This window comes from Hylaeus anthracinus, unplaced genomic scaffold (genome assembly GCF_026225885.1).
Source record: "Hylaeus anthracinus isolate JK02 unplaced genomic scaffold, UHH_iyHylAnth1.0_haploid 0, whole genome shotgun sequence".
In the NCBI taxonomy this organism is placed as follows: Eukaryota; Metazoa; Arthropoda; class Insecta; order Hymenoptera; family Colletidae; genus Hylaeus; species Hylaeus anthracinus.
This window is the reverse complement of record NW_026533254.1, coordinates 12,981,360-12,999,868: the sequence shown is the minus strand read 5'-3', so window position 1 is coordinate 12,999,868 and position 18,509 is coordinate 12,981,360. Positions and strand designations below refer to the sequence as shown.

The following is an 18,509-nucleotide window of genomic DNA, read 5'->3' as shown; positions in this document are numbered from 1 at the left end:
TCAAAAAGTCGAAAAAAAAAATACAAAAGAGAATGTACTTTAATGTTCAAAATAATAGACTCAATGGCAACTTACCAGTGAACATCATCGCAATTAGGAGCACAATGTTAACGATATAGCCAGACATGTTTGGTGTTAGGTTCGTTCCACTCGTTTCTAATACACTTTCATTTCTGGCGAGGTAACATTCGGCTGAGCCTTTTTATTTACCCGTGTTAGCCGTTAACGAGTCGCATTTATTTTACAAATAATTTGTGGTCAATCAACAAACGTTTAAAATTAAACGACGGTTTAAAATTATCGCCGCCTTTCGAGGCTGCGATAATCATTTCTTTCGCGCAAGGTTACGCGTCTACTCTCGAGGAGTAATTTAATTGCACATCTTTACACGCCACATACTTTCCCTTTCGGTCAATTGAAATTAATCAGGAAATCGATGCTCGCTCGTGTCGTCAGTTTTTAATAAACCTTCGTTTCCGATGTTAAAAGCTTTCAGCAGTTTCGCTGTTAATCTAGCAAGGTCGCAGTAAAGTTGTTGTTTCTTCGATGTATTCGCAAATAATTTATGAGGAATTATTGGAACGATTGAGTAACATGCACTCTCCTTTTTTAGTTTACAGTGACTTGTGTCGCTTTCGGAGGTCGTTAAAAGACGTTAATTATTTTTCGCGAGCCAAATCAAACACTTACACCAAGAACGTCGAACGTAACTGAGTGAAAACGTGGGAAAGCGAAATTAAGCGAAATTATGCGAGAAAAAAAAGAATAAACTTTGATCCAGTCACTGGAAATTAAATCAGCACACTATTTATTCAATAACTGCTACTATTAACAATACAGCACTACGTTGAAGCCAAGAATTATGTAAGATAGCTAATTATTTTTGTTTTGGGCAACATTCGAGTTTTATACACTCTCCGGACTTATCGTCTCTGACGAAACCGCTGTCGCACCTGCAAGCTGCGATGGATGGGCTGCATGCCTGGAACAGATTCGCGTGTATCGTTAAATTGTTAATTTTTACCTTGCAGAAGTCGGCATCGGTGTAGAAAGAGCTAATTAGTTCAAGTAAGTTTCAACTACTTACAATGTCTGGGCAAATTTTTGGATCTGGGTTACTGCACAGTGGTTCGCAAATTCTTCCGCAGTTTGACCAGCTTGAATTCATAGGACAACACTTGGGTTCTGACTTGAGTTCTTCTTTCTTCATGTGTACGGCTGTGCAGAAGAAAATGGCATAAGTGGTGTCCATTTAGATAGACGATGATAATCGTTCAAAATGTATTGTTGCAAGCAATCTAAGAAGCTCGATGCAATTCATGAATATAGTATTATTGCAGAGCTGTATTAGTTTAAAGTGCAAAATATGTTACTTTGAAAGAATTCTTACCAGGAAGAACCACCGCCATAATTAGCGCAATGGCGACGACGTATCGAGCCATGGTTGGCTCTTCTTCGCTTAAGTTACACTTATTTCGAATAAACTTTCGTTTCTGACCAGAGAGCGTCCAGTAGTTCTGCTTTTATTTTACAAAGATCCTCATAAATTATTCGATGTCGATCGCGCAAGGTTCTTGTAAATAATTTATGGAGACTTATATTGAAACAATTGAGCAACATATGAGTACAGTGTGCGCGCAGAAGTAGGAAGCCAGCTATTCTTCTTTTTAATTCACGGTGCCTCGTGTCGTTCTTCAAGGTCGAGTGCGACGATAATTATCTCTTTTGTATAAGAGTATAAAAAGCGGAAGCATCTCGTCAGAAGATACAGTTTATTCGACACCAGCACGAAACAAGTACCGAGGAACCATGTCTAAATACATCGTCGCCCTTATGGTCTTGTCTGCTGTGGTTTTCACTGGTAAATGTATAAGACAGGTTTTTTTAAAATCTTCGACATTTGCTCTTCAACTCTCTATTACATAATTGTAACACACGAGTAGTTTTTTTCTTTCTGGAAGGATAAGAAAAAACAAATAATAATACTCTCAACTTACATGAAAGTTCTGATAGTGCTGGAAACAGTAAATTTTTGAAAACGATTCCATCCTGGTATTTTTACTAAAGGTATTGTTAACGTAAGGTTTCTTTGTACAGCCACTCAGGCGAAAGAATCTTGCCAGCATAAAGAAACCTGGTCACTTTGTGGAACAATGTGCGAACCATCGTGCAAGGACCCCAATCCTAACCCCATGTTTTGCCCAGGAATTGTAAGTGTTCGAAATTCGCTAAATAAGTAACCCTTTCTCTAAAAACGAACGATTTCTCACACTTTACTAACGAATCTGTTCTAGGCGTGCACTATGTTAACTTCCAGTTGTAGGTGTGAAAAAGGATTGGTCAGGAACCACAAGACTTCTAAGTGTGTCGAACTTAAGGACTGCTAACTCAAGTATATTGTGAAATATTTTATGTTCTGGCACAAATAGTTCTATTACTTCATGTAGCAATGCACCAATATCAATCGCAATAAATATCTAACACGTTTCAAGATTTAAACGTTAAGAAATTCATCTGGTCCTTCATCGAATTAAGGATGAATGGAACGTAAATTAAGGAATGTAAGGATGTTTAAAAATGCTATTGGGAAATCACGTGATGACGAACGTGGAATCCTCGAGCGATTGTTTCAGCAAACGATTCGTGGCAAATAATCGAACGTTTAAAATTGAACCTTGACAATGGAGCAGCATGCTCGCGCGAATAATAATGTATCAGCTTCTCTTCATCTTCTCGTTGCACTGCCTCGTATTATTTTCAGAAGAATCCATAAATATGGAGATAATTACACTCTTTATAGCTGCAGCCTTGCGAGAGCGTAAATAAAAAGTCAAGATAATGCTTTGTTTTTACGAAATGGTTATCAAGGATAGAGTTGAATCTTGCGTGTAAGAATAGCACGGATGAAAACTTATTTAATAACGAAAAACGCGATACCTTCTGTTTGGTAACATAGTTATATTATAATTCCAGGGAAAAAAAATGTAGATTTTTACCGACACGATGGAAGGTAAGTTGACTTGCTTAGATAATGTTTAATGTACTATATAATAATGCAGCTCTACATTTTAACTCGAGAATAAGGTAAAGAAGCTTCCACTGATATCCTGGAGATCAGCAATCTTTTAATGGAACGCAAGAACCGTCGTCTTTTCTGTAATAGGACGTCTGACAACGGCAGGCAGCAGTATATTGGGTGCATTCCTAAAATACATTAAATCGTGAATCTTATTCCGAAGATACTTTACGCATATGGAGTAAATTTCGAACACTTACTAGTCCTGGGCAAAATTCAGGGTTCGGATTTGGGTTGCTGCAAGTTGGTTCGCACATTGTTCCACAGAGCTCCCAGATCTGGTTCACTGGGCACTTAGGCGCCGGTGTGACTCCTTCAGGGGAAAAAAGTAACGTTAGTTAGTTTTATAATTCGAGAAGGTTCATTTTAATTATTATTCATAAGTTTTTGAGCAAATTAAGAGTGCGATGCTACTAAAAAAGGTAGTCGAACCCGTACTGTCTGACTACGAGACTACCTCTAATTGAATCGAACGGTGCTTGTTACAACAATAAATTAAAGCGTCCCAACAAACATAGTTTAACATAGTTTAACATAGTTTAACATAGTTAAATATAGATTTACAATAATAAATACTCACCAGTAAAGACCATCGCGGCGATGAGCATAGTGGCGATCACGTAGGGAGACATGATTGTTTCTTCGATGCTGGTAATTCTCTTTGCTTCGAATACAATGTTGCTTCTAAAGCTAAACCTACGGTTCCCGGTTTTTATACTCTGCGCTCGTAACGAAGTTCGCGGAGGTATGTTTGCCTATCAAGATAACAGCACGCCAGTCGTATCTGTTTGCATAAAGTTTTGTGAATAATTTATGGCCTGCTATTCGATAATCTTACCCCCCAAACCTGCGTTGTTGTCAATCCAACAATGTAATTGCTATGTGCAAACACATAAATAACCAGCCAGTATCTCCTCCCTCTTCGGCTTATAACGCCATGTGTCGTTCTCTTGGGCCATAAATAGCGGACTGTTTCTTTTTTTCCGTGTAAGGTTTAAACATTTACGCTATCTCCCTTTGATAATTCGAACACCGACGGTCGATATCGTTGGTTACTTCCGAGTACGAAGCGTTTCCTTTTGGGAAAGCGAGTCGACGTTCCGTCTACGTTGCTGTCTGTCACAGATAACCAAACATCGAACACTCGAACGTCCTGTAATCTTTAAATAAATTCTAGACCAGCGAGTTGATGGCTCGAACCCTCCGTAATTTCGCGTAGGCTATGAGACGACAATTTTATCGGAGTGTCAGACATCGAATGCAACGGTTATCGACGTGGGAAGTATCCTGATACGAAAGCTGGACTTCAGGTTTCGTATCTGGGTCGACTTGCGCTCGATGCCACGAGTTGACTTCGGTGAAGTTGACGTAGCTTGTTGTCTATGCAAAGTTATGGGAGGTTCCAATCTAGACCTGCAGAAAATTCGGATGTTCCGAGTTGCTCGCGAGCCGAGTCGAGCTAAGACACAGTTTTCGATACGAGTCGAGTACTCAGAAGAAACGAGCAGCTCGAAGGAACCGAGTAGCTCGAAAGAACCGAGTAAAGGTCGATTCAGACTATACGACACAGACCGTCACGTTTCGGCAACGTGAATCCGTCTCCTCCGAGGCGCTTGCTTCGGTCCGAGCTACTCGGTTCCTTCGAACTGCTCGTTTCTTCCGAGTACTCGACTCGGACCGGGCATTCGAGCCGAGTAAAACTCGAACAGCTCTATTCCAGTCATCGTTTCGCTAGTCTCGAGTTTGTTAAAAAAATACAAAAAGGTACAAAAGTCCAAGTGTCCCAGGGTGGCTTCGGTGTTTTCAATCCCCTGGCGAGACCACCTGCGCCTCCGACGGAGACGTCTGGGACGTTTTTCCAGAAGAACACGGTTTATACTCGTTTGCGCAACCAGTTACCAATTCTGGCTGACATTGGGTCCGCGACAAAGGGATGGCAGTGTAAAATGCGTCGAATCCTTGGTTCCTTTCGCTCTTTCATCCCGCGGGAGCCAGGATTTTCGCTTCTTCTTGCGTTACTTTGTTTTTCCAAGCCAGCTGGTACGTCGCTCTTCTTTCCGATCGCGACAATGGAGCACGTGCTGCCGCGAACAAAGCTCCTCGCCTGGACCCCTCCTCGAGCCAACGGTGTAACACCCTGTATGCGTGTTCCCGTGCAACCGCGCTTTCAAAGACCCTTCTGCGGGGCACATCGATGCCTTTCGCGAACGGAATCCGTCGTTGGAACGGTGTCCTCGGTTACAGGGAGCTTGTTGCGTCCTGGTATGGCAATAAATCCTGAGTCGAAACGGTAACGGTCGACTTTCGGTCTTGTATCTGGGTCGTTCCACGCCCAGTCGATCACTTTTGCACTCGACGTCAGGCACTTGGATGAAATTGATGTATGATGTAGGCCCGTGTGAAATTACGGGAGGTCTGGGTGGTCGTTTCGTGATCGTTTTCAAACTACAGGACATCGAAGCATGCTTCCTCGTTTTCCAATCTTTTCATTTGTTACAGAGTATTCGAGTGTAATTCCATGTTCAATGTTTGTTTATCTCTACTCGTTTAAATTGAGATTTGTCCGCGTAAGATTCGTTTTGCAGCATCTTCATCTGTCCAGATGGCTTCGTTCGAACTATTTGCTCTTGTATCGTCTTCGATTCCAGCGGAGTGGCCCGTAAACAAGAATTCGGTATACAGCGCGATACCCCTGATCCCGTGAAATAATAATCGTTCCACAGGTAACGTCTGCGTCCCTGGTAATCTTCTTAACGAAGAGTCGTCCCTTCTGTTGGCCAAGGAGGGAAATGCTATTCTTCTCGGTGGATCCAATAAGCGGCTATCGGATACGCTTGTCTATTCTCCGGAGAGATGAAATTCGTGACCGAAGCACCGGTTGGCTGTTGGACGGAGCGAGACAGGAGGGCGAAAATAAGAGAGAACGCGGGGAGAAACAATCCTATTCTCCCCGAAAAGAGGTCCAGGAATCGAGGACGAGTGGCAGGTGCGTCTGTTTCTAGGATGGGAGCCTGCTGGGGACCCTTAATACGGTATTTCATCGGTCATAATGCGCCCTTCCCCCATTGCCTTTGGCCCTTTGTGCTCCACGAACGAAACTGGCGCGCGATATCGATGGCTGTATCTTCCTTAACGTCGTCTCCTCTTCCCCTACGCGCCATTGCGATCCGTGTCGTTATATCCAGCCAGAAACTACGTTGGTTACGTATTACGATTAATCATCTTATTTTCAAAAATTTGCATTTTATCACCTTCCACTCGTTATTCGAACTTTTGGACAAGAATCGATTCCGATCCAGCCCTTCCTTTTCAATTTTTGCGACACTACGAAACTTCCCCGCCGCAACACGCGTCTGCTCCTCTTGTGGTATCGCTTTATATCCTCGCGGCGGAGTCTTTGTTCTCCATGAGCGGTTCCGTCGTTTCGCCAGGGCCCCGGAATCCCTAGGGACAATGCGTTGCTGTTTCAGTAAAACGCGACTGATTATTCCAGATACGCGTACACGGGGCCGAATAATGCGCGAAGCGAACAAAGAGACGTGACACCGATGCCGCCGGAATAGCTGGCTCATTATTAACGCCTGGCCAAGTATTGTCCTCGCCTTGGTGTCCCTTTGACGCGTCTCGGCTTTGTCGCGTTTCTGCGCGTGCACGCTCTGGAAAACCGCTTTTCTCGCCTGGTAAACGTGTCGACGACTCCACGATAGCGATAACGCTACTATGGTTCGCTACTTTTTCCTAATTACCTGCGATTTGTATACTACAAAGGTAGTTACAGTACGAACTCGACAGATCTTCGTACTCTATATCCCATGAAATTAAATACTAGTATTCCGTGTATTCAACTTCACTTACTACAAAAAAAAATATTGCGAAATTCGAGACAGCATCGTTCCTTTCGGTTCCACTCGTCGATCTTTCGTTACATCTGTCTCCTCGCAGAGAGTTGCAATCGAATTCGCCAACTGTCCCCGGAAAATTGTTTTCAATTTCCAAACATTTCCCTCCGTTTTCCGAAGCGAGTCCCGTCGATTTCGTTTCGCTTTACGCGCCATCGAACGAAACGAATCGATCCGACAAAAATTTCGTCGTTGAGTCGCGGGGTGAATTTAAAAATAAAAAAAAAAAGAAAATCGCTCGGCGGAGCGGCGAGGGATGGAGGTCTCCATCGCCGAGCTCTCTCTGTTCTCGAACGGTTCTCGATTATCGGCGACGGTGTGGCGGTTCGAAAACGCCCGCGAATTTAATGTACCGTGACAGAAATATTGCGATCAATGTGTGCGGCGGTCTTTGTGGTGGCCTACCGTGCAAGAAAGTTTCTTCTCTTCTTCCTTCACCGGCTTACCAGCCCTTTTTGCTTCCCAGCCCATTAACCGTAACTCGTGGGAGGGACCTTTGCCTCTCGCGCCATGAAAAACACGCGATTTAAATAACAGTTCTTTCCAAATTGCGTCGGAATTCTCCATTCCCTTCGCGCGATTTCTTTGGAGTCGCTTGATAAAGAGAAATTATGCATAGAAGAAGGTTTCCTTCTAAATGTTGCATTTTCGAGTCGATCTTTAGACTTGCCTGCTTCGCCAACAAACGAGCAAAACGTTTGCGGCCGTTTCTTAGCTTTTGCCATCCTCGAGCAGGGAAACAATGTCGACGGACAGAGTCCTCGCGAACGCAAAATTACACTCCGTCCCGGCTCTGACCGAGTATTATCTCGACGAGAGGTCGTCGAACGTCGATTCTCTCGTAACGACCGCGACGGGAAACGCTGAGAAAGCAACCTCGGGAATCTACATTCTGCTGGCTGCATCCGAATCTCTTTCTTTTCGTCGAGCCGCGCAGACGAGGGTGGAAACGTCCCCCGGAGGCTTACTTCAGCGACAGTCGCGGAAAGAAGAGTAAAAGAGTCTCGTTCAACGCGGAGCACCATCGTCCGAAGTGTCTGTCCTGCTTCTCTTCCAGATTTATCGCGTTCGTGCGCTAGCATGAACGCTAAGGAAACGTCGAGAAAGTCGCGGGGAATTCGTTGAGTAATCCTTTCTTGGAAATCTTGAAGCCCTCGGAGATCGAAAGAGAGTCACTTGCGACTTAGGAGGACTCTGTAATAGTTGAAAAGGAAGGATTAACGTTATTAACGATAGGCAAATTCGGCAACGAAACACAATTTACGTCGTTGCTATCTATCGACAAGGAATTGATTCGCTTATAGGCTCTTTGGAAACTCTCAAACATCCCGCAGAAAACCGACGGGGACGCAAATTGCAAGTTCCAAAGGATCTTTTGAGAGAGGTCCTTCCGCGACGCGTAACTGGAAGCGGGATTTTCATCGGCAGCGTGTGAACCCGAGCGGGGTTCGGCTGCGTCCTTTACGCATCGAAAAGGAAATGAAGAAGAGGAGGAAAGTCGCAGGAAAAAAAGAACCGAGGGGAGGCCTCTTAATGCCTCATGGCAAAATTCGCAAAACGCTTCGAGCAGCAGCTGCTCCTGACGTGCTCAGCTTTTCTCTCGTTCGCTATCTTGCTCTCGCTCCACACCTTGCTACCCTATTTCCGCGCCACGAAAATCTGCGCCCCGCACTTCCGGCCGTTTTGGTCGCCTTCGGGATTATTCGCTCACAAAGGGAACGTAGCGGTCGAAAAGTAAATATACCCGGCCGGAACGGAAGCGAACCATCCCTCCATCTATTGGCGGTTCACCTCTGAATTTCGATGTGGCGTGATTGTCCTCGTTTCTTACTCGAATTTTTGGCGGCGTGAGATTAAATAGAATTAGATTCAGATATAGAATAGAATTAGATATCGCCCTCTTCCGTCGCCCTGTGACACTTACCAACGATTCATAGTTTTACATTGTATTCTTCATTTATCTATTATCTATTAGAGACCCCTTTTGGTAAATAAAATACATAAGATGGCTTAACACGTTGACTGCCAGATAATACTCTTGGACATTTCTAATGCGATTAAATTTTGTTTACAGACTTATGGAAACTACGTAATCAAACGTTTATTGTGGTATTTATTTTTGTAACTCCATCGAAGTTCAAGTATTCCGTTCAAATTCATTTTCATTGACAATTAAGTATCAGAATGAATTTTTTTAAATTCTTCAGTGAGAAACACTGTCACGCATATATGCGGCTGACGTGGCGATGGACGTATTAAAACGTGTAGTATTTGTTTCAAAAAGATACATAAGTTTTCGTCACATTACAAACGATGAACATCTTTTTAACAGACTTTGAAAAGGAGGAGGTTACTCAATTCAACATGTATATTTTTTTTATTCTACGACCCTCTAGGTCTCGAAACCTCTTCCAACCCTGGCAGAAAGTGACTCATCGAAACAATCGGATACTCGATGAACGCACGTTTCGAAAGCGATGACCTCGTAGATACATTCAACCTTTTAATTTGTACGTAAACAGTTGCGCGAGAAGGATAATCATAGGACGCAGATAATCGTCGGTGAACGGATTGCGTAACAATTGATTAGACGGTTCGAGAACCATGCTCGAAACGTCGACCCTCGTTCGGTAAGCGACGCGGTGGCCACGCACGGATGCGTCCGCCTTTAAAACCTGGCACCGTTAGTGATTATCGGCCGTTTCGAAAACCCCGCCTCCTATTTCCGAGGGACGATTACGAAAGCGATTACGAGCGCGTTTGACCTGGACGCATGATTCCCGACGAAGGAACACCGGTTGTTAACCTTTCGCTTCTTGTTATTAAATAGTGAAACGATATTATATTATATGAGAACCAGGAATTCCTTTTTAACGCATTGCCTGTTTCTCACCGAGGAAAGCGGAGTGCATAACACAGGCTTGGTGCATTTGAAAGTAGGAATATCTGTTCCGATGTATTTTCATTTCAATTTATTTTCTTTCAGCAGGACAAAGTGTATATTTCGACATACTTGCAGTTAACATGGCTGTTCCTATTTTTCCCTCAGCTTTCCTTCGAGGGAATAAACGTAGAAAGTTGTTTTAGACATCAATAATCGATTAACTGGTTCAAACGAATTCGTTGTGGTCCATTAGAATGAAGTTTCGCACCTCACTGGCAAAAGGTGTTAATCCGGTTGACTCGTCTTCCGAGAAAGGGGAATCCCGCCACGGTTCGGACAGGTGTATCTGGTAAAAGAGATCGAAAGGGCTCTCTGACCCCTCCTTTTGCAACCTTCACCCGTGCACAATGGAGGTCAGACGGAAAAGAATCCCGTAGACGTGTGATCGGCCTTTATCGGCGCGCTGTCGAACACCCCTCACGGTTTCGGACCAACTCGAGCGGGATTAATTCCTTTGTGCTCCATTTTTACATCCAGAATTCGAAACGTTGTTCCGCGGGGCTTGTCGTTTGATTCCGTCGATTCCGTTCGTTTGTGTCGATTCTTTCTTTCTTTCTTTTTTTTTTTTTTTTTTTACACAACAGAGTTTGGACGCTTTACAAAATAAATTGGAACGATTGAACGGCGAAAGGAATTCTCCCGTGCTGCGTTCCAGGTTTTGTGTTCCAGACGATGGGTTGCGATTCGACAAAGGGGCCTCAACGCGAGATAAATGGCCAATTATCGATATTTTACTGTCGTCACTGTGAATTGTAATGTGAAATGCCTGGGGATCGTTTTTTGTCTTATGTTATGGAAAGGTAGAGAATTTGATGGGTGTCGATAGGATCTTTCATTTCCTTTGTGGAAATAATAAAGAATATTCGAAGACGATTATATTAAGACTCCATTTAATTTCGTCTCGGTTTCAGAATTTAACGCACTCCATTTTCGCACTTCCTTTTTTGGGGGGGATAACGCTAGCAAACGGTTGACGACTAAGGCTATCCATCGCGAGAGACATTATCAACGCGAAAATTCCGTCGGATAGTTCGCATATCAATGAATATGCATGGTCGAAAATAAACCTGTCCGCACCGGTGCATTCCATTTTTAATTTCGTTACTACTAACTCACGTGACATACTTTTCCGCGCAGTCATTTAAATTCCTTTGTACTTTTACTGTCCCTTGTAGTATTCGAGGTCGCAGATAACAGTCCATGATTTATGCGAGGTAAGCGCAAAATGTCTCCGTTGGGTAATTAAATCGCAACCCGTATTTATCGTTGGTGCGCACAATACGTGGTCGCATACCTGGCACGAACTGTTAAGATAAAAGGAAAAACAGGCACGGTATAAAAATTGAATTATTATTAGAATTCATTTTAAGTAGCTACTAATCGCGTCGCGCATGGCTTTATTTTATTCACGACGAGCTTGTCGTATTTAAACAGGTACGAAACTTCGCGCGAGCCTAGTTTCGCTACTCGAAGCAACCAAAAGGGTTCTCCGAGACGTTGGAACGCAAAAATATGGTAACACCAATTAAAACGAATATATTGCTGGTCGTAAATCAATTTTATGGTGACGGACGGGACCAGCGATCGAAGTATACCGAAGATCGAGGCAAAATAAACCGGTCGAGCTTTCGAGTCGTTCGAACGCTCGATCGCTGCCCTCTTCGAAACGCGAGGACAAAAATGTCCGACACGGTCTTTGACGCTGCCCATTCGTGTGCATACACGTTCCCTTATTCGTTGTTTCTGTACCACTCTTTTTCTTCTTTCGCACCTTCCTTCGATGTACAGGGTGTCCTGGTTAAATCCGAAAGAAATCGCGCAGAAACAAACAGAAATTGTAGAAATTCCTTGTGGGATATTTATCGAATTAAAATATGCGAAGGACTCTTGCGAGCACTGTTTGATTAATAAACGTGTCAACCCAGATACAAGTGGAAAGATGAAGAAATGGAAAGTACGCAACAGACTTTTATAGAAAATGGAAAAGAATATGAATCGTTTAGAATAAACATTGAAACAATCGATGATTGGCGTTTCTTGCGACACGGAGTATCCCAGTGGCTGGCGTTCGTTTTTCTTTTCCCATTGCGAGTGTCTTCGGCACGAGAATTATTGCAGTCCGTGTCGGGGTCGTTAAACCGCCGGAGCTCTCTCGAAATACGTGCGTGAAGGCTATGCAAATTTCAAGTCAGTCGCTTTCGTGTGACCCGCGCGCGTTTCGTTTCCCTGCGCGGTTCGCCGTGTTCATGATTGACGCGTTTACTTTGCACGGAGGAGACGATTTTTCCGACGTGTCCCTTATTTGCAGACAGAGAATCGCGCCGTGTAATTTCTTCTCCAACGGAACCCGCGACTCTCCGCGCCGTGAAAGCTCCGAAGAAACGAGCGAACCTTTCTTTTGCCGAGAATTCCCGTTAATTCGGAGCGCATTAATATCAGCAATACCGTATTTCCGATTCCTTTAGCGATACCCGCGATAGAACACGAAAATTTAATCATTTTCTATCGACTTTATCTCTTCGGTCTTCATATATAAACTCCAATGTAAACAGAAGCAACACGATGGCTTCGATAACGGGCGATATATTTGATGCGTGGAGATTACAATAATCTTAATTATCTCTTCGCATGTACGATTATATCTCTTATGACAAGCGTGCACGCGTTTCTTATGTAATTGTGTATCGATTCGCGTCACAATAGATAGCCGAACATATGCCGAGATACGGATATTATGATAATTCCTACGCAACAAACCTGTCACCGCTGTCAAGGATATTATTGTTCCCTATTTACACTGGATTAACGAAGAAATTTTCTCTTTTATTGCTCTCCCGTAGATACGTTTTACGGTTGACTTTAACTGAGACTAATTACAACGATGAGCTAGGTAAATACGAACCCAAGAAGTGGACGAGTCCAAGACGTGCATGTACGCGCGATGACTCATGAATGATAATTAATGAATACGTGTTACGTCGTAAAGATACCGTTTAAATGGAAAATAACGACCGCGCAAAAAAGTTCGTTTTATCGCGGTAAGCGTTAACATGAATTGTGTGACACGTGTTCGAATGCATAATGCACAACGTTTAAAACTTTAGGAATAAATTGTATTGTTGTCTAGAATATCGGAGTAATATCGGTGCACAAGTATTCGCTGATTAAGGAAATTTTCTATACGCTGCATAACGTTTCCTGTGAAAGGAACAGAAACAAATTGACCGCTTAATTATTCAGTGTTACGATTCGCGTAGATCGTAAATGCACGACAGGCTAGAAGAGGTTCAGGATATACTTCCAGAGATAGTACGTTTTTAAAGTTTCTCCCGCGGCGAGAGCGGAGCTTTGTAGGTCAGAAACGCGATCGTGACGACACCGACGCCGCGAGACGCAAAAAGCGCCGCGAGCACACGAGCAGCGGTTAGGAATTTGCTGCAGTTTATGGGACACGTTTAGCTCGTTTGCAAGCGGCGTGGAGAGAGGGAACACGCTCGATCGAGAGACGAGAGCTGCCGTTCGGTTTGACAAATGGATCGAAATTGCCAATTAACTTCCACGCGCGGGACAAACGCTGATAAAGGCGACGCGTTATCTGAAATCAAGCGTGAACAACGCGCAACCGAATCGCGACCCGTTAATTTACGGAACGTGGCTTTTTTTCGCGCGGCGTGTGTCGCGTGTCTCGATTCTCGACTCGGTCGCGAGATTATCGTTCACGCGCCATCGGCTCTGTGCGATTCGTGATGGGACTGATAAACGTTAGGCATGGAGCATTTCGATGTCGAACCTCGGGAGTCGATTAAATACCTCGTTAGAGAAATGAAATGGAACAGTCGGGTACCAAACGTTCATTGACATAATTAACTTGATATAAAAAATATCGAATTGGTGGCTTCGTATTAGTTTTAAAGGAATACAGTATTCGTACGTACTGGTATAGTATCGATCTGTTGTATCATTCCCGTCGCTAGGCGTAGAACTCTTTATTTGTAGCCGCTCTCTCCGCGACCGTCTGGTCGAGCGTGAAAAGTAAATCAACGCGCTCCGTATGTACTTGGCCGTTATGTACCCATTATTACTCCCATCAGTTATATACATCGGATCCGTGTTCTGCTTTGCAGTTTTTTCCTTCGGTCTCCTTCACGCACGATATGCTGGACACATTAGCCGCGACACGCTGCGATAGTTTCCTCGACGTTACGTCCACGGAATTCAGCGTTTCCTGTGCTATTACGCGTGAATCGATTCGACCCCCAGATAATATTTTCTACCCCTCATTTTTCGTGGAAACGGTCAGGTTTCAGAACTGGGTGAAACGTTTCTACTCGCTAGTCCGTTTTTTCATCAATAATTCATCCTTCATCGCGAGCATTTTCTATGTAGAATATTAACAGCGTGGAAACCTTTGGGATCAATTCACCGTTACCTAGATTCGAGCAAATCAAAGTGTGACTCTCAGCACACGCGTGTCCACATGCGTCCACATGCGCCCGAAGCCTTACCTACTCGTATCTCGATAACCAAGTCTCGGTCTACGGAAAAGGACATATCGATTGGCATAAAAATTGAAGCATGAATGCATTATATCCCAGACATTATGATTAACCGATATCCTAATCGATTTGTCCCTTTTTTTTCTGTCGCAGGTAAATCTTCCGAGCGACTTGTACTCGACTCGCAGAACCGGTACGTAATCAATTCGCGAGAGGAATGTTTCCAAGTTCCGTTGGAATGGATTGCGCGACGGGAATGGAATTCTCGTCCCGTGAGTTTTTCGGGAACACCATTCCCGTCCGCCTTAACGCCCCGTGGGGAAGGAACCGTGATTTATACAAGCTTGATCGACCGCCCTAAGCCTCTCTCGTTAGAATCGATTGCGCGCGAGGGTGGACGACCAAGTCTCTGGTCACGTCCCCGTGGAATTAGGTCGTCTCGACGGTTCGATCAGATTCCTGGAAACAATTCGGTCGACGTGTCGCTGTCGAACTTATCGCAAACTCGCCCGAACAAATTTCACGCGTTAAAGAACTCTCCGGAGAGCCTACTCGTGCTCGAGTGTCGTTTGTCCGCACGGATATCTCGGGGATTCTTCGCGTAACCATTTTCTGCTCGTGGCTAGGGAGTTGCAGAGTAATCGTAGACGAGAAAATAAGACGGGAGATTGCGGGGAATTTCACGTGGGAAGGAGCCGCTCTAATAGAAATATTTTGGACCCTGTGGAACCTCTTAAATTTTTTTTTTTTTTTTATTATTAATATAGTAAGTATTAGTAGAATTAGTTGATGTATGGAAGGATTTTCTTGCTTGAATCAGATCGTTGTAAATATAGAAGTAAGCTTCCCCACATCCAGATAGGAACGAACAGGAGGGGCTATACCTCCTGTATACCCACAGATGAGTACGTCGACTTCGTTCGTTAGGTATTATTCGTATAAAATTTCGCCCGTCCGCAGTCTGGAGAGAAACAATTCCCCCAGCGGTCGTTAAAAGTTCCATCGCGCAGAAATCGGCTCGTTAGACGAATCCTCGAGCAGGAACGCGCTTCGGTAGGAGAGGAATAATGATAATACACAAAGCGCGTTTCGACGCGGCGACGTGCAGCGTCTTCCTAATGACGTCTCCTCTCTGACCGACGCACGGACGCGAATCAACAATTTATTATCCATCGTATGAGGATCGATACAACGGGCCCCGTAGACATATTCCCACGTTGATACTGAAATCTATCCGTCGGCATTGTCGGCGTCCTCCGTCGTTCCCCGTTCGTGCGTCGCGAGGCTTGATTGCCAGTCGGCTGTAAAGAACGTTCGATGCATACGCCGGCGTGCAGCGATTTGCAGGAGACAGCGGCAACGTCCGACTTCAAGGTAGCGAAACCCAGTCAGTGGACGGCTTATGTAAGCTCTTCGAAGGTATGCTTTACGCCTGGGAACGATACGCGCGCAGAAATCGATGAAAGACTCGCCTGGAATAAGAATTTCGAGCAACGATGCCACGAAAACCACTTTTAATCCTTGATTCGATCCGGGTTAACCTTTTGCCATTTTATTGACACCTCGAGTTTCAAAGAAACTAAATCTAAAGAAATATTAGGTATTGTAGATTTGCTGCGTGAAGCCTAATGGTGACTGAGTGTCACCTCTCGAGTGCAAAGGGTTAATACAAGAGTGTACTCGTATGTTCCAAAACATGGCGTGCGGGCTCCTCGTTCGATTACTCAGGAAGCATCGTACTAAAACACATCTTGTATATTCGTGGAGACTTCAATGCATGTAAACGCTAATTTAAACACCGTTGGTAATGTGTCCCGTTGGTAATGTTTCGTTGGTAATGTAAAATATTTGGCCTTGTTCCTCTTGGATAATGGCGATAATTTAATCCTTCGTTTAATTTCATCGTGCCAGATATAATTCTCCCTGTGATTCGTTCTAACTACATTTTGAAAGAAACTGTAAAAGAATATCCTCGTCCGTGATCGGCCCGTGACATGCGCCAGTCGACGTGCGGAACGGTACATGGAATCGTGGAACAAAGCCCGGCAAAAATTGTGATTCAACGCGAGTACCATATGCGTGGAAAGACAATTTCCGATCGATGTCAGTCGTCAGATGACACATCGTAGTTCTCCAAGACGCGCGATTTGCATTTCGCCTAACGTATTACGCAACGCGGTGTTCGCAGACCCGGCGTCTTTCTTTTCGCGTCTACAAATGGATGATGGAACTGTCGGAGAAGCGAATAAAGATCGATGAGACTCGCGCCATTTGCGAGCCGTCTGAGCCCCGGGCTCGATTAGGTTCGTTCGCGAGACCGTACAACAGAGACGGGTAAAACTCTTATCTACATAAAAATTTCGAGTAATGAATAAAACATGGACAGATGTGTCACTTTCGCGATATAAATGATAATGCGAACACAAAACGAAATTAATAAATGGAGAACTTGATTGTACTCTGGATTCAATTACTCTCGGCTCTTTCTTTTATCGGCTCGATGGGAGATGGAATCATATTGTCTGATTGTATAAAAAAAAAAAACCTGTGAATCCGGTGATTTAAATCTAGAAAAGGAATGACTATGGCGCGCATCTATTGATCGCTGTTCGAATAAAATTTTGCTCATCTACCCCTTGCAAAATTGTCGCTTATCTCCTCGGAAGACGTGGGTGAAACGTTTCCAAAGTGCACTGTCCGGTTAGGGGTTCGATACGCGAGTGGGAGGCTGTTGCATGCTAGACTTTTGCTTTCGAATTCAGCTCGTCACGGAAGTTGCCACAGCGTGAACGAGACATTCCGGTTTTGTTAGAATGTTGAGATGGATATCGAGCGTGTAGTTTCGATAAACTTGCTTTCTAACGCCTGTGTATATCCGATACGTTGCACGATTCCACAGCGCCCGCTTGTCGAGGCGAGTTTGGATAGACAATGCGTTCAGAGAACTTCGACTTAAATGGAGTGACGCGATTTTTTTTTTTTTTTTTTTTAATAGAGCTTAGATATCGTAAAGACACCTTTTCGATTCGTACTCTCTCGAAAGATACGCAGCACGAGACAGACGATGCTTTTCGACCCATGATATTTATTATTAATCATAGATTTAATACAGACCTGTCATTCACACTTCAACAAACTTCTTTTTGCACTTCTCGAGCTTGACGCATTCTTTCTTTTCATTTCGGACGAAACCTTCCTTGCACCTGCACGCGGCTTTCTTGGGATTACACACCTAAAATAATAATTTAACGTACTTTAAGGCACAATGGCGAACGTACGGGACACTCACCAATTCTGGACAAGTCTTCTCATTCGGTACGGGAACCTTGCAAGTTGGTTCGCAATTTTTCGCGCACCACGACCACAACTCGTTGTGAGGGCACTTGACTAACGGTCGAAATTCCTCATTTGCGGCTGTTGAATGAAAATATTTAAATAATTTATGTAATGGATTTCGCGAAATTGTGAACTTACGCACGGCCATTGCTGTAGTTAGGAGGACGAGAAGGATGACGAAACGAGACATGGTCGATTTTTAGATGATTTCGCTACGAGTTCGCTTTAGTTTATGATACCACATGTTTAGATACCAGCGATTTTATATACTCACGCCTTTATGCAAATTTCTTCCTTTCGAGATAACGCTATCGTAGGAATTATTGTGGAAGTAATTTTTTAAATCAAATGATCGATGGCAAAAGCTGAGTAAACTCGATGTCAATGGTTTCTTATGTTCTTTACCGTGTCGCCAATCGAGATATTTTGCCACGTGCGACGATTACGTTATATTTACGTTTGATTCAGCTATACGTTGCCCTGATAAAGAAGTCCTTCGAGTTATATGTTTTCAAGCAAAGTCGATAAAGCCGTCGAACTGAAGATCGCCAACATTGTTATCTGGTTACACGTTTATCCAGTGCTCGTTGAGGATAGATTAGAGTTCGAATTATATATAGAATGAAATAATTTACAGTAAATAAATACAAATGGAATTACTTCGTGGTGCTTTTATTTGTCGAGTCCAACGTATATAATCTACATTTCACGAATGAGGACCCTTCCAATTGGGACATTTCTCTGGTAGGATACACTTT

At 43.8% G+C, this 18,509-nt stretch overlaps 5 protein-coding genes across 6 annotated transcripts in view; 2 read left to right on the top strand and 3 right to left on the bottom strand.

The window, feature by feature from the left end:
- Positions 1-18,509, top strand: part of LOC128891218 (headcase protein) — a 167,784-nt gene that overhangs the window by 76,609 nt on the left and 72,666 nt on the right. The gene's annotated exons all lie outside the window — the stretch shown is intronic.
- LOC128891411 (cysteine-rich venom protein 1-like) lies at positions 782-15,504 on the bottom strand. Of its 2 annotated transcripts, XM_054150876.1 has the most exons (4): positions 15,501-15,504; positions 1,391-1,471; positions 1,088-1,218; positions 782-982 (listed from the first exon to the last, which is right to left on the bottom strand). In XM_054150876.1, the coding sequence occupies exons 2-4, from the start codon at positions 1,440-1,442 to the stop codon at positions 878-880; spliced, it is 288 nt and encodes a 95-aa protein (XP_054006851.1). In that variant the 5' UTR covers positions 1,443-1,471; positions 15,501-15,504; the 3' UTR covers positions 782-877. The 2 variants fall into 2 exon arrangements, with proteins under 2 accessions (XP_054006851.1, XP_054006841.1); XM_054150866.1 differs by lacking the exon at positions 15,501-15,504 and having other exon boundaries at positions 1,391-1,499.
- On the top strand, positions 1,717-2,499 carry LOC128891439 (serine protease inhibitor swm-1-like). Its single transcript, XM_054150922.1, has 3 exons — positions 1,717-1,861; positions 2,098-2,210; positions 2,295-2,499. The coding sequence occupies exons 1-3, from the start codon at positions 1,810-1,812 to the stop codon at positions 2,385-2,387; spliced, it is 258 nt and encodes an 85-aa protein (XP_054006897.1). The 5' UTR covers positions 1,717-1,809; the 3' UTR covers positions 2,388-2,499.
- LOC128891446 (chymotrypsin inhibitor-like) lies at positions 3,020-3,759 on the bottom strand. The gene is made up of 3 exons (XM_054150934.1): positions 3,657-3,759; positions 3,277-3,389; positions 3,020-3,204 (listed from the first exon to the last, which is right to left on the bottom strand). The coding sequence occupies exons 1-3, from the start codon at positions 3,706-3,708 to the stop codon at positions 3,115-3,117; spliced, it is 255 nt and encodes an 84-aa protein (XP_054006909.1). The 5' UTR covers positions 3,709-3,759; the 3' UTR covers positions 3,020-3,114.
- On the bottom strand, positions 15,637-18,249 carry LOC128891402 (chymotrypsin inhibitor-like). The gene is made up of 3 exons (XM_054150853.1): positions 17,890-18,249; positions 17,705-17,829; positions 15,637-17,647 (listed from the first exon to the last, which is right to left on the bottom strand). The coding sequence occupies exons 1-3, from the start codon at positions 17,939-17,941 to the stop codon at positions 17,537-17,539; spliced, it is 288 nt and encodes a 95-aa protein (XP_054006828.1). The 5' UTR covers positions 17,942-18,249; the 3' UTR covers positions 15,637-17,536.